The 25,908-nt window shown below is 28.3% G+C and overlaps 1 protein-coding gene across 1 annotated transcript; it reads left to right on the forward strand.

Moving 5' to 3' along the window:
* The first annotated feature begins 14,204 nt into the window (after nucleotides 1–14,204).
* LOC114394597 lies at nucleotides 14,205–15,879 on the forward strand. Its single transcript, XM_028356228.1, has 4 exons — nucleotides 14,205–14,401; nucleotides 14,536–14,664; nucleotides 14,849–15,019; nucleotides 15,608–15,879. Exons 1-4 carry the CDS (start codon nucleotides 14,318–14,320, stop codon nucleotides 15,680–15,682), a joined length of 459 nt encoding a protein of 152 aa, XP_028212029.1. The 5' UTR covers nucleotides 14,205–14,317; the 3' UTR covers nucleotides 15,683–15,879.
* The last annotated feature ends 10,029 nt before the right edge of the window (nucleotides 15,880–25,908 follow it).

The following is a 25,908-nucleotide window of genomic DNA, read 5'->3' on the forward strand; positions in this document are numbered from 1 at the left end:
CAGTTGCAACCTAAAGGTTCTAGTGTAGTGTTCTAGTACTGATGCTAAATGAGTATTAGGTGCAGAAAATAATCTATTAGTGAGACCAATTTACATAACACATGTCTCACTACACCTAATTTGACTATAGGGAAGCCGAATTCAGTGTGATGAGGTACATATAACTACCTACCCATGTGGTATATGGTTCATAGTTAGTTATACTCTTTAAACATGTGATTAGAGATTAATTTTCAGGTTTGTGCATAAAAAGTTAGTCCCTTAAATAAGTCTATGTACGTTGAGAGATATTAACTTTCAACCAAAAGATATCTTGTACACAGAAATAAAAAAAAGTACATATAAAGTAACTGTGTGATCAGTAGATCGTTTGTTGCACCCAATAATGCGTACTCTAGTAGCCGGGGTCCAAACCTTGTCTACATTTAGGAGCTGGGACGGATGGACGTTGGTGCTTGGGGGGCCTTGGCCCCCCTAACTTTTTGTAACTTTTTTTTTATATATAGATTATATTTTCAATGTTAAAATAATTATTTTTATTTAATATAGTTAGGACCAAATGATTAAGAAGAGTTGACACTTAGGTTTTTTAATTTTTTTAATTGAAATCTCATGTGTGATCTTCGATTTGAAAATAAAATTATAATTAAAAATATCATTTTCCTTTTAAATAAATCGATGAATAGATCTTATGAAAAAAATATAGTTAGGACCAAATAATTAAGAAGCCAATGTACCTCCAAGTTACAGCAAAAAAAGTGAGGAGAGTGATATAAACAAACTCAAATACTTATATTCATGAGACAATGAGCGTTGGGCACAGTTACATAAACAGTAATGTATATCATGAAGCTGTGAGAGCATACACTCATCCTAAAATAGTCAGCACCAACATGATGAAATATCTCATAAGAATAATTTATCTCATATACAATATAAGCACCTTGATTTCATTTTTAAATGCCCGAATACTTTTTTTCTTTCTTGCAATATTCTTCTAATATCGATCATCTAAATACATTGTGAATGTTTGTGCTGAACAAGATTATTACCTCCGTCACTATATATATATATATATATAATTCACATTCTTTAGGTAAATTGATTAATTTAATTAATAATATTAAATTTATTAATTATTTATATTTTTCAAAATCATTTTTAAATTAATTTATTGAGACTCAACATTTTTCTCTTTTTACTTAACTATTTTTTATTTAATTAATTAATATGTGTTAGTCTTTTTTTCTCATATTTATAAGAAAGAACAAATTTATTTTTTTAATTCATAGCATTTATTGTAAAATAAATAAGAATATTTTAATATAAAAATAATTAATAAAAAACAACTTAAAAGGAGCCTTATAAAAAAGATATATAATAATCTTATATATAGACAGAAAGAAAGTAGCTAGTATTAATCAACTATCCTGTATAAAAGTGATGCAAGAATATTGGTGTCAGCGGATTGGCTAATTGATGATTAGCAAGTAAAAACTAAATAAGTGGATTAAATCCATCCGACAATATGTGATACCTACTATACAGTAAAACTTTAGATCCTAATGAAACTTGTCAGTATGATTTGTACCCATATTAAATAAACATGATTCCAACTGAATGTCAATGCCAATATCAAACACATGTTCCAGAGGAAACGGTGCAGTAGCATAGCATGAACAATAAATTCCAACAAAAACTTGCTTTTTTTCCTGTTTTAATTGATGTTAACGGTTTGACAAGTGCATCAAATGTACAAGTCTGAGTATTGAATTTCATAGAGATTTTATTTTGTATTTTTATTGTATAATTTTCAATTTGTAAGAGAAGTAAAAGAATAGTAATAAACAATAGTTAATGGTAGAGAAAATAATAGAAAACAAAATAACTAATTAGAGAATTCAATAAAATGGGAATGTTAGGACCTAGTATGTTTTGTTTGCCTAAGATGTATAATTTTTGGATTTTTTTTCATCAATTAGGTGAATTTATCTTAACCACATCTATTCAATTACTTGCTCCTAATGCCTCACGATGACAAGTCTATTTTACCTACCTATCTCTCAAATGCCTTTGCAAAGATTAAATAGATAAAATGCATAAAGCTTTGTTTCTAAATGTGTGCTTTAATGTATGGACATAATGCTACCATCCTATGTCTAGCAATAATTTCATTATGATATCTTTTCTTTTTGTTCTATTAGAAGTTATCCGCTGTCGAGCGTCTAACCCCTAAAACTGGTACATGCATATTTTCTTTATATTTTTATTAAGAGTTATCCTGTGTCGAACATCTAACCCCTAATGTAATGTAAAGATGAGCAATGCATGAGAATATAAATAAGAGAAGACAATAGGATAGAAAACACCTGTGCATTGATAAATATGGAGTATATCATACATCTCTTTGGTTTTTTAGGTCAGCCAGGTCCTAACTAGGGGTTTAGTCTCTCATGGCCATTGAGGGCCTTACACTGAAATAGGGGTATAAGAATTGGTGGAGGAGAAGGGAATAAAAACAATGACAAGAGAGAGAAGTGAATTCCCTAAGGAAGAGTTCTCAGGCTTTGGGTATGTATGAGAGTGCTCTGAGACTCGGTGTGTCCTTTCTCTTTGGCTTGACTCTTTTTTTATAGTTGCCGAAGTGGATTTGGCCCTTCGTACGCTCTACTCGCTCAACGCAGATGCATGTTTTCGCGCTTAGGGCGTGCTATGCGCTTAGTGCCCGTGCTTGCTTGCGCGCTTAGTGCAGGCAGTGCACCGAGCGCGTCTTGGGCTGGGCCTGATGCTAAATCTTCAATCTTTCTTCGTAATTTCTGTAACTTTTTGTTTTTAATCCCTCCAATTTTTATGTCTACAACCATAATTTGGAAAAACATCAATTCTTAACAATTAAGCATAAATAATTCCTAAATAATTATTTTTAAATACAATTTCACTTTATTTCTCATTATCAAAAGCACATTTATTTAGCAGTTATCAATTGACATATTTAAAAAATGCTCATATTTGTTTTATTGCATTAAAAATTTAAGATAATATTAATCTTTAATTATTTTAATTATATTTATATATTATTCAATTATTCTTAATTATTTTATACACTTACAGTAAAAATAAATAAAAATATATTGCTAAAATTCCTTGTATAAACGATTTTTTATGAATTCTCAAGCATCAACAATTTTACAAGCTTTGAATGTTTCAACCAACCGATAATAATTATATATCTTTTTTGTAGTGGATGAGAAATTATACGTATCCTTTAACTCACTAAGTCAAACACTAATCTCGCTCATGATATATGACTATTATTGATCTAAGAAAATTTATATATAATGAAAATTGAATATAAATTTTCCTATCAAATAAATTGTTAAATAGATTATTTTTATTTATGTAAATACAACGAGACTTTATATCACTGTGTCAATCTTTTAGGTTTAATAATTATATACCTAACATAAGTGAAACACATATATCAAAAGAAAAATATTTTAAAAATTTAATATAAATAAGAATATTAGTTATATTTCTTCGGAATGATTAATCCTTATGATAATTCTCTCATTCCCTTGATTATTTCTTGTAATACCATTTTGCCTAACCTGACCTTATATAATTAATTAACTAAAGTTAGTAGCTCATAGATCACTGAGAAAATCCCATGCTAAATTAAACTATGGTTAAAGAATCGCTTATCTCCAACTTTCATGGGGAAATGCACTTAGATATATAGATAGGGCTTCATTTTTCGAAGACATTATAATCTGCTTACTCATCCTTCTTGTTTCTATCAGGAAAAAAATTAACAAAAGTCTTTTCAAGATTTAAGAGGCTAGAAATTCAGCCAATTTTTTAGGAGGTTACACTGATTTGTCCTTCTTCAACCTATAGTAGAAACATAGTGCCCTGAAGAGTTGCTTTCTCCTAGCTTTTTAATTTACATATAAGAGGAATGCTAGCATTTCTCTTCTTTGATTCCAAAAATAAAAAGATAGATTCAACTTTCAAGGCTCCTATTATGGGGGGTGTTTACCACTCATATCATAGCTGTAGCTGTGCAATCCAAAACATAAAAATACTTGATGTCTTTGTACAAATGATTCTATTGTCTTCCTTTGGTGCACTTTGGTTGTTTCTATGTGTAGGTGTTGCTGGCTGGATTTAGCATGTGAGGAAAAGAGACAAACTAGCTTTTATACGATGTGGTCATGGAATTTTCCGCGAAGGATTTTGATTGCAATTCCACCCGAAATAAGTTTAGAAGAACTTGTTCTGTTACGTATTTAGAACTTAGCCCGTGAACCTCAACGTCACTTACAACTCTCACATCAAGCAAAGATGTGTAAGAGATTTTGATCAAGGGGTGTTGGCATTTCTTTTTTTGGACCCTAGCTAGCCACTTCAATGTCAACGGCCATTGGCTCGAAAGGACCCCACATTAAACACAAATTCTTATGTGCTGCACTAATGGACTAATATATTTACACATTGAATTAAATTTTAAATGTTATAAAATAAACCCTCACCATCAGCATGTAAATCAATTCACTTAGAATTATTTTAACGTAAATAATTTTGAATTCAAATCTTTATTATATATGTTGCTGAAAATTTTTTATCATCCACATTTATTATATCCAACTTAAAAATAATTGTTCCTAATAGTCTTTTGAAAACTGCTATGCATAATTTGTCTACTTAAATTATTTAAATTATATAGTAATTATCTAATTTCAATTCTTCTCTTTTAATGTTTCTTTTGACTTAAAAAGATAAGAATTTAACTTTTTATAAGTTTTTATCTTTGTAGAGATTTTGGATACATCAACAAAAAAATGGAAAATGTATGAAGAATTGGAACAACGCGAGAAGCCAATCTAGATGTCAGTCATATCGTGCATTGCGCTAAATACGCATTTGAAGGCTTAACGCGTGATCACTTAAGTCAGTTGTGCTATGCATGTGTGCTTAGCATATAGTCATTTTTGGAAAGAATGATTGTGCATCGTTTTGAAGATTATAAAAGACTACACTGTGCTTTTTTGAGGGAGTTTGCCTAGGGCATCCTTTGAAGCAAAAATATCCACTTGGGAGCTCTTTTCTTCCATTTCTTTGTTTCATTTTCTTGTTTTGAGCCTCTCATGACTGAGAGGCTAACTTACTCATTGTTTGGGGCTTGAATATCAAAGACTGTGTGATGTAATGATTTTTATTATCCATTTAATGTTATTCCAATATTATTGTTTCCTTTATGTGTTTATTGCTTTGTTTATATAGTTTGATCACTGAGAAATATTTTTACTCTAAGAACTAGAAGAAACTTTTAAGTAACCCATGTCTAGGAATTGAATGATGTTAGTTAGACTTATTTATGTATCTTTATTCTTAAAGCAAGTACTTGGTTTAATTTTCTAAGGAAAAGAGTGAAATTAAGTAATTTAGGTTTTTTCACATGAGGGATCACATTTAGAGTAATTTAGTTAATGAAGGTAATAGTTAAAATAACGTTAAATGATAAAAAATTCTTAACATTGCATCACAAGTACTTTTGGTAAACCAAACACCCAACATTTCTACAAAATCCGTACCAAGTATCATTTTTCACACCCAAGTGTTTGTTTTCTGGTCTCTTAGATTTTGCTCTATTTCTATGTCCTTTATTATTGTTGAGTTTTACATTTCTACATTATTATTTTGAATATGCTCTATCACTTTTAATCCTTCTATCAGTTTGATTCACTTTAGACACATCGACATTGTCCATTAAAAAAATGTAAGAATAATGTAAAATAAATAATGTGTAAATATATTATTAGTCATGAAGTTATCATAATGCATAGCACACTTTTGTAGGGTTGACTTTAACTTTACTGAGAAAGAAAGGGGAGCTTTAGAATTTAGATGCTAGCTAGATAGTATAGCTGAGACTGCATATATAGTGTTCTGATTTTCTTTAAGAGAAACATTTGGTCACACGTTTATCTACATGTTTGATCACATGTAGGACATAGTAGCTACTATAGTCAAAATGTAAATATGAAAAAATTAAGATAGAATCAATTTTAATAAAATAATGAAAACTATATAGACACCAAGGTATGAATAAAATATGTATAGATAGTTGTATTCATTTTTTTATTGCTTTCATTTCTCCTGAATTTGCTGATAGTATCGTTTGTAAAACATATATAAACAATGAAAATACATCCAAGAGAATTTGTGGTGTAAAAGTTATATTCTATTTCAATTCTTGTCCAAGGGTTGGTCTTACGCGCACAGGAGACCCACCATATGTGGAGCCATGTGCAGGAGACCATTCTCTATGCAAGGAAAACGACACACACACACATATATATATATATATATATATATATATATAGTGTAGACCCTGTGATTTCCAGTTAAACACTTAAGACTTGTTTGTATCTAAGCTAGATGTTTCACAAAGTCTCTGTCACCCGCATGCACAATGATATTGTCTCTTCAGGCTGCTCAATCATCTCTGATCTGCTGGCTCTTCATACACTATGATCATACCGTGTCACAATTGTCAAAACGAAAAAAATACAGATACACTTTAAAAAAATTTTATGATTAACAGCTTTTTTTTAAATCGACAACTTATAAATCGTTGTCGTGTATTTTTCAGTCACCAAAAAATGATTGTGTTGTTGGACCTAAAAAAGAAAAAAATCTGATAGTGCTAAAAGATTTTAAGAAAATTAAGCAGTTAATTCAACCTTAAAATAGTTCTAGTTACCGATGAATATTAAAACTGTCCTATTTAATGTATAGGAGAAAGTAAATAAACAAATTAATAAAAGGAATAGTATTTATGTACTCTTATTCCTTGTAGCTAGATTTTACTCGTCTTTGTGTTAGGTCTTGGCTTCAATCATCTTAATATTCTTTTTGGCTATAAAAAGATAAAAAAAAAAGGAATAGAAGGGAGAAAAGGGTGGTCACGAGATAAAGTTCCAAATTGTACACTATTTAATTGTTTATATATGTTAACTATTAATGCCTTTTGTCTGGCTTTGCATTTATTTTATTATTTTCTCTACTATAAATAAAAAATTACATGATAAGTTAACATGTGCATGGTGGTTACTAAAGTTTGAATATATATATATATATATATATATATATATATATATATATATATATATATATATATATTATCATTACTTATAAGAGATAAACTTTCAAAAATAAGAAAAACTATAATAAAATTAAAATGTGAGTGTTTACGTGTTTAAATATCATTCCTGTTATAAGTGCCCTTGAGATTGTTTATGAATGATGAAATGTCCCCTTTGCCAAGGGAAGCGTAGGAAACCCTTTATTCTCTAAAGGATGACACGAGGAAAATGTTCAAAGAAAGCATGCATAAGATTGGTGGGCCTTCTTTGGTAAGGAAAGGATCTTCGTGTCCTTCGATTCTCAAAGGGTGGAAAACACTCCTTAAGTCAAAGGAGTACAAATATAAGACGCTATAACAAAAGCAAGAAAAGACGCATCCTGGAATTATGAACTCAAATTTGTTAGCTGACTTTGCTGTGATTAATAGGCAAATTTTTTGTGGGATATTGTTTTCTCTTTTAGTTCTCATCACTATGCCCGTAATTTTTTGAGACTTCCTCAATCACAATATAGGTTTAATATGAGTCTTGGTTTATTTCTCTCATGTTGTTTTGTTATTGATCTTTTGGTAATAAAATCGAGATTGACGTGAAAGGAGATAAATTGATTTTAGGTGTCAACATAGTTGAAATGTTTAATTTTATTTTGATTCTTGGCCCTTACTTTTTTTAAAAAAAATAAATAAATTATGAACTCAATTTTGCCAATAGGGCAGACAAGGGAAAGAAAGACATAATGTTACGATTAATGCAATATGCATATCCGATGCCATATATTATATGTGGTGTTTATGTGTCCCTATATATAGTACTCATTGAGACTTTTGTCTCACAAGATTAAGTTTACAGATTGAGTAGGTATTAGATTCAGTGAATGACAAGCCAAAAAGAATTAAGCATAATTTATATTGCTTTCATAGGACAGAGTTTTATGGATCATTTATTTATGTTTGTAGTGGAAAAAGACTTAATTAAATAAAATTGGAAATTAAATAATAAAATACAATAACTACTAAAGGATAATCAATAATTAAAATAGATGGAAAAGTGGCAAATATGAGTGTCAAAATGAACTAGTCTGAAAAATATCAAGTTCAAGCTTATTTTGACCTAGCTTAGCTTGAACTTTTACTTACTCAAACCAAGCTAGCACATGATGGCTTACGCCAAACTTGTTGGCCTTTTTTTTATAATTTACTTTTATATAATTAGTAAAATATCGATCAAATAAGTAATTTAATACTACACATGCATGTTATTAATGAATATTTTTAAGATTAAAATTCTATGCACATTTGCACTTTATTTTATATCAATTATTGTGCATTATTTTCTCTATTTTATAATACAGACAATTTGTTTTTAATTTTAACTTATATTGATTAAAAATATTTTATCAACTTGTTATAATAAATTTAATTTATTTTAATTATTTTTATATTTTAAAAAAGTGACTCTTGGATTATTTCATGTAGCTCGTGCCCCCAAGAAGTGGATTGTACTAACCATTTTTAGTCCATCATCAAATTAATCCGACCTAAGCTAACAACACATCCGACCTAACCTAACAATGTGTTGACTCATGATAAATCAATCCAAACTTACCCAAATTAACAACTCTAATCACCAATCATCTACTTCATTTCATTTAATCTCATCTAGTTTATTTGACCATACCTCTATACAGCACAAGAAGATCTTTTCTCTCATGCTCTCTTCTTTTGAGTTATTCTAGTTTTCTATTGGATTCATAACTCATTTGAACATCAGAGTATTTATAGGTGCTTACTTCTTTGCGAACTTGTAACAAAGAGCTCCATCGCCACCAATCGACACCTGCGAACTCTTTTGCCCCCACATTAAGATTCAATAAATTTATATATAAACCAGTTTTCTCAACCATCATTGCATTGGTGTTGGCGTTTTATAGTGATAGATAAAAATAAAAATCGTATTACGATCGATCTTCTGAATTCATAATCATTGTATCAGATAAAAAGTATATTCATAAAAAATATATCAGATAAAAAAGGTGGAGTAGACAACGACAAGCATGCACGTGCCAGTGATATATGCTCCAAATAATAGCCCTTAATTCATTTTACGCCTCACGAAACCCAATATAATTTGTGTTAATTTCTAGTGGGGGCCATCTTCATCGTTATCTTTCAAATTATTTTAAAAAAGAAATAAAAATTCCTCTGATCATCTTCATCAAGGGAATTCTTGTGGGGTATTTCGGCAAGGACATAATATTAATTATAATCTCAATTAAATTTAGTGGAGCTAATGAACAAGCGAATGTTATGGAATATTCTTATAAAACCAGTGAATATTTTATTGAAGCTAAAGAGAAAAAGGTTACTATCGGGCTAATTCAAGAGAAAAACTCTAGATTAGTTAACTGAAAAGTGAGAAATATAATATGCATAAGACTCTAGAAATAGAGATATATGTATTATGTGTGTTCATGGAGAACCCTAAGCGTAATGCAGGAATTCTTGCACATAAGAAATTAGGGTATTTGTCTTGAGAGTTAGAACAAATGTTGCTAAGGAATTAGAACGAGGTCCTAAAGAGTCGAACATAATTTGATTGTGTGTGCTAGGACGTATAGAGTGGGAGCTATGATTAGTTGATCACGAGTTACTTGTGTTTGTGTTGAGTCCTTGTATCTTGAGTCTTTTGCTTTTGTGCCAACTAGGTGGAATTCAAAGTTCAATTTATGTCCATACTAACTCACGCTAACCCCTAATAACCATGACAGCCTAACTTGGTTTTTGCTTAACTAGTGTCAAACATTAGTACATTATGTTTGTTCTAGTCTCTAGAGGGAACAATATCATACTTATTACTTTATCATTTGTACCACTAGTACACTTGCTAAAATAAGGTTGTAATATTGAATGAATTTATAAACACCTCATCATCCATTGCACTCCTCTCCATAATTTGTATGTATGTATTATGAGTGAAGAATATATTTTTACATTAATTTTTTATAATTGCTGACAATATAAATAAATTATTAATTAAAATATAATAATAATAATAATAATTAGATAATACAATTAAATTTTTAAAATTTATTAAAATATGATTTAATTCTTAAATTTTTATTTTATGATTCATATTATTTATTAATTTTTATTAATTGTTAGAATTAAATATAATTAATTATTTAAAATATGCTTTACTTAACATCAAACATAAACACATATAAATTTTTATTTTTAAATAATGATACCATTTTTTTGTGAGTTTTTTCAACCTTGCTGAAAATGAGATTGAATCAATTTTAGATTTTTAAAACTCCCAAAATCGTCTTGTCTTAAAGCCAAAATGAGTCAATATTGCTCATCCAAGTTGGTCTACCATGAGGTGGTAAAAATGTGAATCAGTCCAACCCAATTCACTTTTCAACAAGCCCAAAAATCTCAATCCGGTTCAACCCACTAAGAGTTGAAATATATGAGTTGATTCGCCTAAAATTAATATATATATATATATATATATATAAGTAAAAAATTCTAAAAAAATACACACAAGTAGATTGAGATCATAAAAATTGAGACATTATTAAGTGAAAACTAGAGCATTAATATTTTTATTACATTGTGCTCCACAATTTATATATATTAATGATTTTGAAAGATACATTCACATTCCAATTAAAAAGGATATATAAGCTAGTGTACTAATCCTTTTCTTTAATTGGAATAAATTAAATAATTGAATTTACATGTTATTTTTTTAATTATTTAGTGAATTAATGTAGTGTAATTTTATTTTATTTTAAAATAATAATTTCATGAGCTAACCTAGCTCCTGGTTCAACTTGGGTGAGTTACTAGCTAAATAAGTTAGGTCAAATTTTTATCAATTCAACCTAATTGGAACAGATGGTGAGCTGATTCAATCCAAGGTTATGAATATGATCGATGTGTAAATTACTATAAATTTTTTGACATATTTTTAACTTTTACAGATAAAAAAAATACTTCATAATGTAGAGATGTATCATATCCTTATAACATATAGGTGCAATAAGAATATCTAAATTTGTCTCCGGTTCATCCTGTTCTCATCCCCAGACATGATTTGATCTATCAGGCCATGTCATGCTGGAGAACCCTTAATAGAGAAGTATTTTACTATTTCATGAGAGGGGAAAAAAGAAAAGTAGAGCAAGAGAGAAGGGTCACGAGAGGAAGGAGGCACACGTGCAAGAAGAGAATATGAATGTTTTTAATTTGTTGTGGGCTTAACGCTGTTAGCTAGGGAATCTACGCGTACGTGATAAGATTAGAGACACGCACAGAGGGTAATTGGGATTGAATATGAGGTGGATGTGGCTGTGATTGATGATGAATCCTTTTGAAAAGCAGAAGGTTGCTTTGATTCCATTCCAATCCATGTATGTATATTAGCATCTAAAACTCCGAGGATGTGTAGTCAAGCTAGTTTAGCTGTCAATTCTTACAAGCACTTTGATCGCTCAGGGGCTCAATTATTCCTTTCTCCATCTCTCAGTATGGACTTGTTTCTTTATTGTTCCTTATCCTTTTTCAGTTGTTTTCGTGTTATTCTTTCAAAATTATACAATTTTAAATTAAATTATAAAATTAAATATTAACATAAACTAAGTAAACAGTATCAGAATAACTAAGGATAACAGAGAAAAGCCAATTTCCTCTCCGTATATATGTTTCCATAAATTTGCCATGTTTTCATTGAAATACCCTTTCACATCTTCCCCTTAGATGTCTACTCAAAGCAATATTTGTAGTGGGGCCAATTATTAAATGGAAAATGTTTGGTACCGAGTATATTATCCAACAATTAAAGTTTTTTTGATTGAGGAAAAGAAAAAAAAAATAAACAGTAAAATAAAGTGAGATTTACATTTTTTATATTTTATTTAAAAAATTTATTTTAATTTATTTATTTTTGTATTTCTTTTCACTTTATCAAACGAATCAAATGAACCCTTAAAAAGAAAATAAAATATATATAAATATAATAAAATTTAAAAAAATAAAGAAAATAATAAATATTATTAAAATGTATAAAATTATGAGTAATTAACATATCACTACTCTTATTATATGTATAACAATTAAGTACTGTTTTCAATGCACTTAAAAAATACAAATCATACTAGTAACTAAAACTCATTAGAGTTATGATATCTGGCATTTTAATAAAAGAAACACCTCATCTCTCATTTTTTTTATTATATCATATCATTATTTATTATTAATTATTTATCTCTTCTCTCTTTTTATTTTTTTCTAAATATAGACACCTCTTAAGTGTCTAAGTATCTTTCCCCTATTCTCATTAAGAAGTAATGTCACGATAAATTGTAACTTCCAAAAATATATTCAATTAATAATAATAAAAATATTCAAAAGAGTACGCGTTAGTATTTTTGTACTCACAATAATTTATATGTATATATATCAATTAAAACAAAAAGTGAATTATTATAAAATTTGAGAAAGAAAGCAAATATGAACAATTAGATTCGGTTAAATAATCAAAATTAAAATATAAATCCATGCATTTTTTATTTGTCACATTATTTAATTATTTTTTATTTTTCTGAGTATTTTCTCATTTTATTAGTAATCCTTGAAGTATATTCATATGTTAAAGTCTAAATAAAAGAAAATGTTCATATATTAAAGTGATGTCATTTTATTAATATAATTTTTTCTACTTAAATCACATACTTAAGGTAATTTCTACTCAAACTTACACAACTTAGTTTTCTGTGACGTTTAAATAATTTTTAATGTTAATTATCTAGTAACATAAATGTTTACTTATATCCTTTATTGGATGTATGTTCACGATTGATGTTTTATCTACCATTGTTTTATGGGCATCTTTAAAGTTATAACACACCTTAAGCGCATGCCTTGGCGAAGTTATATGAATGTAGGAAGGGATACTATATACAGTAAAATTAAGTACATGGCGAATGTTTCCGCACGTGACTGCTAGCTTTGTAAGGAAGATAAAAAAATAAAAAGAATCTGAAGAGTAATATCATTTCGCATTAATGCTTGGAAGGGTGACTGTAATAGTACAATCACTCACATTTTTCTCGGGATCAGACAATTATATTTTATCATAAATCATTATATCTAAGATCTAGAACAGTAACAATTAAAAAAAAATAGAAAAGTTTTTTCTGACTTTGGCCGGAGATTACATATAATTTTAATCTATCGAGTCATAGATTAAAAATAATTATTCCGTTAAATATATTTTTTTTCTAAATATAATGAAATGTTAGATAATTGTACAACAAAGTTGAAAATGAGAAGTTTAGTGGTGAAAAAGGAAATAATAATATCATAACATGTCATGGGGAAAAAAATTAAAAACTTAAGTTTGAATATATATGAAAAGAGTATCAAGAGAAACTTGTGGTTATTAAGAGAATGTTTAATGTGACTTTTGATTTATTATATTTTACAATTATTTTATTTTGGTTCATTATGTTTGGTAATTATTTTATTTTGGTATATTTTGTTTAAAAGTTTTATTATAATCTTTTATAATTTAAAATGTATCATTTTGATTCTTTTTTAATTTTTTTGTTAGAAACCATCAATATATTACATTTAATGAATTAAAGTAAAATAATTATGAAACATAATAAACTAAAAAGTAATATTAAGCCTTAAAGAAATAACAATTGCATAAAAAAGAAATAACAATTATAAATTTGAAGCATGTAATCATTATAGATAACCAATATTAAAAGTTAGGGCTAATTAATTAAAAAAATTATGTGTGTTTATCTTATAATTTTAACTATTTATATATGGTTATATATGGTTGTATGATTATGATTTATAATTGTTATTTCTTATCATATATTCATTGCTTCTCCAGAAATTTTGTTTACAGTTATCGGAAAACGATGAGGTGAATTTTGTCAGAGCATAATTTGTTGTGGGGAATATTTAGGTAGTCGTCATGCAAACAAACAATATATTACATATATTTTTTATTTGCTCAGCCAATTCTATAAAAAAAGGGAAAACCACCACTCTAAGCGACATATGGAAAAAGGAAGGGCACAGAGAGAGAGAAAACAAAGGAAAATCAAAATCAAGTAGACAAAAGTGATAAGAAGCAGAAGAAGAAGCATGGCTTCTACTTCTAGGGAGAAAAAAATAGAGTCTCTGGAAGACACGTTGCAACAACTTCGCGATGTCACAAACTCCAGTGCTGTAATTTGTTTTATATTATATCGATTTATATATATTGATGATGTTGGTTATTACAGATGAAGCTTGTGCTTCTGCTTTATCTTGAATCAAAGATTTTAAATATGTCACTTAGTTAATAAATTTGGGTTTGACAGTTGAACAAAGCCTCAATTATTGTAGACGCCTCAAAATACATAGAGAAGTTGAAACAAAAAGTGGAGGGACTGAACTCAGAGCTGGGAATCGCGGATTCATCAACCTCTCAAATTGATGAACTGCCTATGGTAATTAATTATTAATCTTGTCTAAGATTGTTATATTTTTTGGGGGGTCTAAGATCATGTATTAATAATTAATTAATCGACTTAAGTAGAATAAAATTATCATGAGTGATAAAAAAAAAAACTTTCTCCGAGTTATAGCAGAATTCATTATTGATATATCTTATGAAAAACTTTTAATTTGCAGGTAGTTGTGAAAACCCTAAAAAAGGGTTTCCTGATTAATGTGCTTTTAGAAAAGAATTTCCCTGGAATGCTCGTCTCTATACTCGAAACCTTCGAAGAACTGGGCCTTGATGTCCTTGATGCTAGGGTTTCTTGTGAAGACAGTTTCCAGCTAGAAGCTGTAGGAAGAGAAGTAACCAACTCACAACTCTTTCCTTATAGTTGGTTTACATGAGTTCCGAAACTTATATACTCACTTTATATCCTTTCATATCAACATTCCAGACATATACATACAAGAAACTAGAACAACGAGTAACTTTAACATTTTGGTGAGAAATTCTTTTATGGTTCTGGGGTTCCAATTAGTAACACAAGTTGGTTATTTGAAAGGATCGGATCCACACCATTTGAAGAAAAATATGTATTTAATGGAGTGCTATACATGCTCCTACTCATAGAGGAAGAATTTTCAGGAGGATACAAGAAATTTTCACAAGTTTAAACCACTATTACCAACACCAATCTTCAGTTTTGTTATAAAAAAAAGGATTAAATTACACCTAATTATTTGGGTTCGTTTATCTATATTTTTAGTTGCATGGGCTATATATATAATGTGGTAACAAAGTCTAGCTAGACGCTATAGCTGCATCAGTTACATCTTGTCAAATGGGGATAATGTTAGTAATTTATAAAATATGATGCAACCAACAATACTCTCAAATGATTAGTTCATATAATTTTCAATCAAACCTTTGACAAAAGCCTTATTTTGCAGAGTCACAAGAACGACAGTGTTGACGCGCAAGTGGTAAAGCAAGCAGTGCTGCAAGCAATAAAGAACGTGGACTAATTAAAGGAAGCACACGGATTAGAAAAAAGATTGGGAAAAAAAAAACAAGTACCGTTTTTGTCTTGTTTAAGCTTAAAATTTGCACATGAACTGAAAGAATTTGTAATTGCATGTTCTGCCAAAACCTCATGAGGTACCTCTTCAATGACCCTTACATATTGATATGGCTTATCAACATCTTCTTGGATAGTGCGAAATGAATGAATGGACATGCATCATCCAACTTGACATGTAAATATAGTGGCATTTTGGCATTCAGTGGGTGGGGAAGACAATAGACAAAACATACCCTATTGACAAAAGAAGTGCATGTTATTATACATTTAATTAATTATTTTTAAATTACACGTACATTTGATTATTATAAGGAAATTAACATAGATTGAGATTGGTAGTGGGCTTTTATACATAGTGTTAAATAATGAACAACGTCCATGGAGTAGATAGAAACCTAGTATATTTCCTCGCATGTAATTAATTTATAAATGTTTTCTTAATTATTAAGTATAAAGCTTAATAAATTAAAAAAAGAAGAAGAAAATATTAAAAAGTTTTACATTTAACTTAGCAGTATACTTTTGTTGTGATTTTTAATAATTTTTTTTTATTTTTTTGATACTATAGTCATTACTTTTAAGACAATAATTAATTAATAAGAATGCAATGTAAAAGTATTTTGCATTATCATTTAATTGTATCGTCATTTAGAATAAATTTATTAATTTTTGTTATATATATATATATATATATATATATATATATATATATATTGAATGTCATACTAAACATAATTTTTTGATATTAATTGACAATGTAAAACTATTTACAATAATAAGATATAAAATTAAACTCAATTAGTAAAACCAAATAATTATTATGTATAAAATTAAGTAAGTAATATTACTTTTGTTCCTATATATAAGGAATAAAAATTTAATTTATCAAAATTAGTAAAAAAAAGTTTAATTAATTAATTTTAATTAATATTGTCATAAATAAAAATTTTATTTTTAAAAATACTCAAAACATTAGTTAGTTTAAATGCTCATTAGATATAATAGCACTACTTATAATTCAAGAAATACTTTTTTTTTACCCAATGTATTACATATATTACTAATAGATCAATAAATGTATCAAATTTCATGGACAATGAGCAATTTCATTTCAAAAATATTTTTCAATAGTAAATATTGTTACAAATACTGTCAGTAATATTTTAGAAACAATACATGAGTTTGAAAACAAAAATCTTTAGATATAATATAATACTGTCATTAGACTGTAAAATTCTTTTGTATGCACTTCTTGCAATAAATTTATTCTTAAAATTAATAAAGAGTAATATAACATTTTTCAATTTATCCTCCTCTAAAGTTTCAATTTTTAGTAATTAAATAAAAAATTGAATATGATTTTATATTTTAAAAATTATTCAAATTGGCTTTCAATTAGAGAACTAAATTAATCTAATATACATACAAAATGATTGATATTAATAGAACCTTTAGTTAAATGCATGATGTTATCATCATTGGCACCAAAATATATGTTATATATATATATATCAATCATTAATCTTTCATGAAATTTAAACTCTATACTAATTTAAATAACATTTTTTTAGGGAGGTGAAAGGTAGGGTTCAAAATAGATGTAAAAATATTTTTTTTAATAAATAATAAAATTATACTTAAACAATTTAAAATAACACTTATATGTATATATTGATATTATGTAGTCTTATTAATAAAAATAATAGTAAATAATATATTATATCATAACATAATTTATCACCTAATAATTGAAATTAATAATAAATAATTTATTAAAATATAAAAAAATTGAGGTCCTAAATAATGGGGACCTAAGGTAAATACCTCAAAGTGGTTTAGATTTTAGAAGTCTTGGAGGCTAATCCCTCATAAAGTGATGAATAAATTAAGGTTCGAAACAATGTCATCAGATGTGTCTATCATTAGTGTTCAAACTCAAATAGAATTACATCTCAAGAAAAATAACAAAGGATGTGATATAAATGAATTGAGCTAAACCAAATACTTGAAGTTTAGGCTTGGCTTGTAAATGAAAATATTTTTCCTATGTTTATCTCATTTATTTAAGTGAGTTTAATTAAAAGCTTGAGTTTGACTTGTTTAACTCATTTACAATGTAACTTTACTTAGATGTTAATTCATGTTTATACTTTCTTATATCTAATTGTAAAGAATACTTACTTTCTTTTAACATTATCTCCCCCACTTTAAATTTTAATTCTAAAAAAAAAGTCTATAAATATTAAATAAAAATATTATTTTAATAAAATTTTGTGATTAGAAAGATTATTCAAAAGCATTTTCATACCTCGATTCATTTCTCATTTGTCAAATATATTTGTTCCATGGGATTGTAATTCGGTCACAAGTTTGCAAAATCAAGTGGCCATTCTATCCGGTTAGGCAATCCACTTAATTAATTAATTATTTATTTTTGGTCTAACAAACCACCTTGAATTGTATTGTCTTCGCTATTCTCCTATTCTAAACAAACTTATTTTTAATTAATAAAAAACAGTTAATTGGTAATGTTATATCCATCAGTACAGGCCCAATTAATAATATGGGCTCCTTCAGCCAGCCCAAGAAATTGTAGCAGACTGACGATCATTTCATATTGCATATATATATATATATATATATATATATATATATATATATATATATATATATATATATATTCCTTTTCATTTTACACATTCTCCTTTAATAGTTGAAGTTTTACATTTTCATACGAACGAATTTAACCAATTTTGAGGGAAGAACCCAAAGCGAAAGTGAAAAAATGAAAGTAGAAAATATTGATTTTTTTTTCTTATAAGATGAATATATTAGAAAATAAAATAACACGACTTGAGAACAAGGTACGCAACAATCAAAGTAGGATGGAATTATATATTATATCAAATACGTGATCGTTGCATGCAACAATCAACTAATTAAGATACATTAATTTAATCACACTGAACTATAAAGACTATAGTGTCTGCAACAGAAATTAAACTAATACAATAACAGGCTCACATAAGTGGAACCCTAGTCACACTCGATTTCTTTTATTCTAACAATAGCAAATGTTACACTGTTGCCTCAGTATTCCACGGCAGAAATCAGCAAAGCTACCCGCTCCTTTAGAACCTGATGCTGCCAGCATTACATAAAAAACACATGAAGTTCAACATATATTTAATCACCATTTTCTGTCAATAACTTTTTCAGGTAACACAGCTAATAAACGTTTATATATACATAATAGTTAATTCTATCACAAGAACGAACAATATAAATAAATTGAATTAGGAAAGTGGTAATTGATACGAAGATTAAATTTGATTTATTTTTCCCTCTCTGCTCTCGTATACTAATTATTCCCTCATCTGATTGCTTAGGGGTAGACCAAATTATGACTCGAACAAATTGAAGATAAAAATCTAGACTTTTTCAGATCATAAGTAAGAATTATCAATTCGATGACATTGGTTAGGGTATCACATTTGAGCATGTATAACTCAAACCAACTTAAACCTATACTAATTTTAGAAAAATATTATTTTGAATTTTTTACGTTGTGTGACTTTACGATTTTATAATTTTATATCTCCTAACCTGAATCATCCTGATTTGTGCCCACCACCAACAAGAATAAACCATGCCACATGAGTTATGAAGTGAAAGTTAAAGAATGATGAATGCAAAGAAACATATATGACACTAATTTAGTAATTAAGAATAGTTTTTCCTTAATTAGCCAGCGCCACTAAATTTTAGTGATGCCATAGTTGTTGGCAGCTTGCTGAAGACATTTGCAGACGGTTTGTTTGTCAGAGGTGGTGCTGGCAGAACCCAGAATGTTCCTCACTCCGCCACAGCACGAATCCGAAACCGATCCACCCTGCATCAGGGTAAGATAGGCACGTTGCATGTGACGGCTTGCACCATCATTGGTGCACTCACCATAGCCATGCACATTACAGCCACACATGCAACTTTCAAGCTAGCCATAATTGCTGAAGAAATATTTCTAAAAGAACTAATAATGGAACAAAAGTGAAAACTGTTGCTACAATATTGTATGTGTTGTGTTGTGGATGGTGACTACAAGTGATGTAGTGTGTTGTTTATATAGATGCGTTGAGGGATTGGAAAAATGTGGCGACGTTAATATGAATTTATGGGAATTGATTGAGATTTATATTGGTGGGTGTGATGTATAGGCCGGTGTTACTTGCATTCAACCACTTGTTACTGCGAGTTCATTACTTCTCTTGCTTCGCTGTAGTCTAGGTTTGAATCAACGTTAATAAAATTAATTTTAAATGAAATTAATTTTAATTTTGATTAAAATTGATTTTAAAGTGATATGACATTTATGTTTATATGTTTTATTATAAAAATAAAATAGGAGTAAAATTTAGTATAAAATTTTGAATTTAATACAAAAATTATTTAAAGTTGTTTCAATTTAAAATTAAATTAATTCTAAATTTTTTTCTAACTTAAATCTAAATATGTCAACATATATTCAAAATCAATAAAATAAAATCAATTCCCCATGATACCGTTGGCCACTTTATTGCACGGGTTTCTTTATTCATGAAAATGATCTAAAATTGGCTTAAATAAATCCCTATAAAATTGGGAGTATTTTAGTGCACTTTCTTACACAACCTACACCTGGAATCAATAGTGAAAGCATACATGCCTCCAAAAATAAAATTATCTTTGCATAGTTTGAGAATTTAAATTTTGGAAGTCAATTATTTTACAATGTTACGAAGTTTAAATCCTGGAAGTCAACTTTTTTTTATAGTTATAATTCACATTCAGAAATAATAAAATTACAAAACTCGTTTATATTAATATTATTGAAATAAATGTTTACAAAAAAAATCTAGGCGTGAATAGAAAAATAAGTTTGCAAAATACAATAGCCAAAAATTATGAAGAAAATTTATTATATTTGGCCATAATTTTTTAATATAATTTGTTCAATATAACTATAATTTGGAAAATTCATTTTCGTTTTGAAATTATTAAATTATAGTCAATAGAATCTGTTGTTTATTTTTTTTTTTAATTTGACTGTATAAGTTAGAAAGTGTTTTATCTTCGAAAATATCAAGCCATTCCTCGTTCAATATTATAGTTATCTGTATTTACTAATTACAAATATAAAAGGATGCGTAATAATTATTGTATAAAATTTGATACACATCATAGAGTAAAATTGTATAGGTTGCACTCTTTATTTAGCAAATTTCTCACAAATAATTTAATAATTTTCAATAAATTGATGTTACTAGTACTCCTGTTTAATGCAGTGAGGGGAAAAAGTACCCTTGTTTAATTACATAAATTAGCACGCGCGTATCCTGATCAACTTTTATATACAGCCAACAGTATAAACCGATATTATATGACGGAAACCTAATTCAAATTTAATTTTTTCCTCTAATATAAAGTATTAATTTATTTTTTTCATAAATTTTATTTTACATTTAGGATTTTGGCACAAAATTAAAATAAAAAATTATTATGTAATTTTCTAATATATCTGTTATTTTTTATTTTAATTATATTCTCTTCCATCTAGGTATAATTCATTTTTTTTTTCAAACTCTACAATATATTTAATGGTATAATAGGAAAAAATATTAAAAACCTAATTGATATTATAAATTAACAATTAAAATGAGCATTTTTTTTTCTAAAACGTCAAATGAAATTAGATAAATAGACTATAATTAATGACAACCAGAGCTTAAAAATTTGTAGCTTTTGTGCAAGAATTTATCAATATTATTTTAAAAAGTTGTAGCCTTTGTAATGATAACTTATCACTACCAATAATTTTAAATTAAAAAAAATATTATTTCTCTGGTTTTGTTCATTACACACTAAATGCAACCTCTCTATTTCTACCATTCCAATTAAAATTAGTCTACTCATACCCTCTATCATAAAGAGCTAGCCAAAAATGCACTTCGTTAGAATACTTACAACTTACAAACCATATATTGTATAAAAAAAAGCTATCAAAAGGTCCCATTTGTCAGCAGGTGAATTATGTCCATATTATTGATGGCGCTACCAAAGTGACAGGGATGTTTGATTCTCTTTGTATGACGATCCCTTTTGATGTTATGGAAGAGATTAAATCCATGCACATATGCATTTTAATACAATTAAAGGTGTCAGATAAGGTGATATGTGAATGACAAGTATAAATTAATAATGCCAAATCGGATTATATTTTTTATTAATAAATGTTAGTTATTATTATTATTAAATCAAATTATGCTTAGTTGATTAATCAGGTTAGAATTTGTCGATTTCTTTTGGTTCCTGGACTTGGATTGGGAGCATATTGATGAGCGTTCTCATAATGTTAAATTTTTGTTTTGGATTGGTTGCCACAATTCTACACCGTATAATCTTTTGCACGGTATAAGGTTTTGTTACGGGGACAATCATCTTTATGAGGGCATTAAGAAATTTTTTTAAAGTTGGTGAGTCTAGGGCAATTATCTCCAATTAATTAGGCCACAATGTAGATCGGTCCTTGATATATGGTAAATTTTTCTCTTTTTTCTTACAGTATGTTTGGATGGAGTAATTTAGTAAGGAAATTCATTAATTTTTTCAAAAAATTTAAAATATTCATAATAAAATAACTTGTTTAGATTGAGTATTTGAAAGGAGATTTAATTTTTGATATTTTTATGAATCATTTTGATTGACTAAAATAGTAAGATTTTAAATTCTCTCAAAAAATATAAAATTTGAATTTTTTTTTTTCCGAAAATGCTCACTCTAACTCATGTTCTTTCTCGCGATTCTTTCTTGTTCAACACTCACAACTACGAGTGACCAAAATTTTTATGGTCGATATCGACATAAATTGTTTTTCATAGACGTTGGCCAAGATTTTTTTAGTCAGAATTTTTTTGTATGATGTCAACCAAAACTATTTTTTGCCGATATTGACTAAGATTTTTTTTAGATGATGTTGGTTAGGGTTATTTTTTCACTAGCGTCAGTCATGGAAAATTTTTGCTAACGTCGACCAAGGATTTTTTTGGCCATTTTCATCCAGGTTTTTTCAGTTGATGTTAACCAATGATTTTTTTAGCAAACGTTGGCTAGATTTTTTTTTTACTGACATCGATCATAACTAACTTTTGAGTAATAACCTGTTAGGATTTTTCAGTCGACGTCAGCTAGGTTTTTCCAGCCAACATCAGCCAAATCTATTTTTTAGTCAATATTGGCTAAGGTTATTTTTTAGTTGATGTTAACTAGGGTGGTTTGGCTGATGTCAACTAGATTTTCTTAGCCAATGTCGGTTATGATTTTTTTGTTGACATCAACTAGGATTTTCTGGCTGACATCAGCTAGAGCTATTTCTTAACCACATTAGCTAGATTTTATGATTGATGTTGGCTAGGGTTTTTTCTGCTAACACCAGGTAGGTATTTTTGACCGACATCGGACATGACTATTTTTAGTTGACATCGACTAGGTTCTTATAGTCGACATCCACTAGAGTTTTTTCCGTCGACATCGGTCAGAGCTATTTTTTAGCCAACATCAGCCAATGTTATTTTATAGTTGATGTTGAGTATGGTTTTTTGTCTAACATTGGTCAGAGCTATTTTTTTAGCCAACTTTGACTAGGGATTTTTCGGCCAATGTTGACCAATGATGTTTTTCAGCTGACATTGGGTAAGTTCTATTGGTTGGCATCGACCAAACTATTTTTTAGTCGATATTGGATAGATTTTTTTGTCAACACCTGCTAGGATTTTTTAGATCGACGTTGGCTAAAAATAGCCTTTGTCAATGTCATTCGAAAAGACCCTAGCCGATGTTAGCCAAACAAACCCTAGCCAACGTTGGTAAAAAAAATCTAGCCAACATCGGATAAAAAATAGACTCAACCAACGTTTGCCAAAAAATAGCCTCGGCTGACGTCAGCTGACAAATATTCCCGACATACTTTGACAAAAAAAAACCTATTTGATGTCGACTGAAAAATAGTCTTGGTTGATGTCGGTTTGAAAACATCACTAGTTGTAGTCAGACAAAACAACCCTAGTTAAAATTATCAATATTTTATATTTATAAATTATTAAAAATTGAAAATATTTTTTAATTAATATTTCAAAATAAGATTGTGTTTATTTTCTATAAAGTTTAATATTAAAATTTGATCTATTTAAAATATAAAATTGAAATTTTGCATATGAAAGAAATTGAATTGCCCTATCCAAACAAAGAATTTAAAATGGAAGAAATTTGAATTGATTTATCCAAACAAAACATTTGAAAAATATGGAAATTAAAATCAAAGAAATTCAAATTCTAGGCATTTCAAATTCCTTAAAATTTGGAAATTTCTTATCCAAACACAAGGTTAGTGTTCTAAGTAGCTTGAGGAGACTTTTACTCACATTGTGCATGTTTCACTTTTAGATTGTCTTGTCACCAAATATGCATGTAGAGGTAGGTAAGGAATTTTGCTAAGCTTCTCTTTGCTTGCTTCAATGGTTATAGGAATAATTAGAATGGTCACCATATCAGGTTTATTTCTTGGTGTTGGGATTTTTAATCTTTAAATTTTATTCTTTGTTTTTTATTTTTTATGCGGAAGTTAAAATCCATAGGTACTACATATTCTAGAATAGATTATTGAAATTCCTAAGATCTACAACATGTCTTATTATTAAGGATTAGAGTAAAATACATGAATTTATAGTTGGTTCCTGATCAAAGTGTTCTTTGACAATCATTAAATTACAAATAGCCGATGAATAATATAGTTGACGACCTTATGATTCTTCCTCAACCGGAGTCTCTTTATTCCACAATAAGACCTTCGGAACTCTTTAAATGGGAGAGAAGAAAAACTACATGCAATAACTCAGTATATTGAGGACCATAATCTTCTTATCGTGTGTTAACCTAATAAGATTCTTATTATCCTAATGGGCTAACACTGATATCTGCTCATTTAAGTTCATATCATCATATTTAGTAATCTGATGTGTTCACTTAATTTGATCACATAAAATAAAGTCAATTAATGATAAATAATTAATATATTTGTGTTATAATATTAGCCCACATTAATTAATGGAATAGGAAATTCTAATAATCTCTCACTTGGACTACATATTGCAACAATTATATCATAATTCATTAGTGTGCATTTACACACTATTTATTTTTAGACTCTCATCTTAACAATCTAACTCATCTCATGTATCAATAATGAAATCATTATGGTTTTCGTCACTACAACAAATGTCATGAAACCCCAATGACTACCACATCAATACACTCAATGACATAGATCAATATAGATGAGCAGTATGGAGATTACATGCAATGTGATCTCAACCATGTCTATTTCCAATTGGTTCAACTTAAGTCTTTAGCAAGATCAATCTTAAGTCTTTAAGTATAATTTAAATATTGCACGTAAATAAACAAGTTTCATAATAAACTTATAAGCCGTATTTTTTATTTTTACAGAAACTCAAATACATGAAATATGAATCCAAACATAAAACACAAAAACTCTCACTAAACGAAGACGAAAATGAAACAACATCATATGAACAATATATATGCTCATGCTTTAAGTGTCAACCATTAGTTAGTGAATTAGGTAGCATACTATTTTTTCCTATATATGTTCTAAAAATCTTTATTTTTTGAATTCTTTCTGTAACAACCAAATATTTTATATCAATAACCTTTGTCCTGGTTGAACTTTGTTGGTGCTGAAGTATAACACTGCTGAATCATTGTCACAATAAATACTTAATAACCTCTTAATGTTTGCGACAACAAGCAAGCCAATACAAAATTTAGCTATCATATCATATGGTTTGATGCCTCAAAGCAAGACATTAATTCCACCATCATGATTAAAGATGTATCTTATTGTGGAGTCTATACTATTTAGGCATCCTACAAAATCAAAGTCGGAATACCTTATGATCTCTTAAACTTTTTGACTTCTAATGTGTTGACATGTTGTTTCTTGTTCTCTTCAAATAACACATTACACACTTTACTAATTTCTAGTGCCAGATACTATGATTACTCACATAGTTCCCTAGGACTCCCACTAAAATGTTATGTTAGGATATAGTCTTTACA

The sequence above is a fragment of the Glycine soja genome, chromosome 18 (assembly GCF_004193775.1).
Source record: "Glycine soja cultivar W05 chromosome 18, ASM419377v2, whole genome shotgun sequence".
Lineage (NCBI taxonomy): Eukaryota > Viridiplantae > Streptophyta > Magnoliopsida > Fabales > Fabaceae > Glycine > Glycine soja.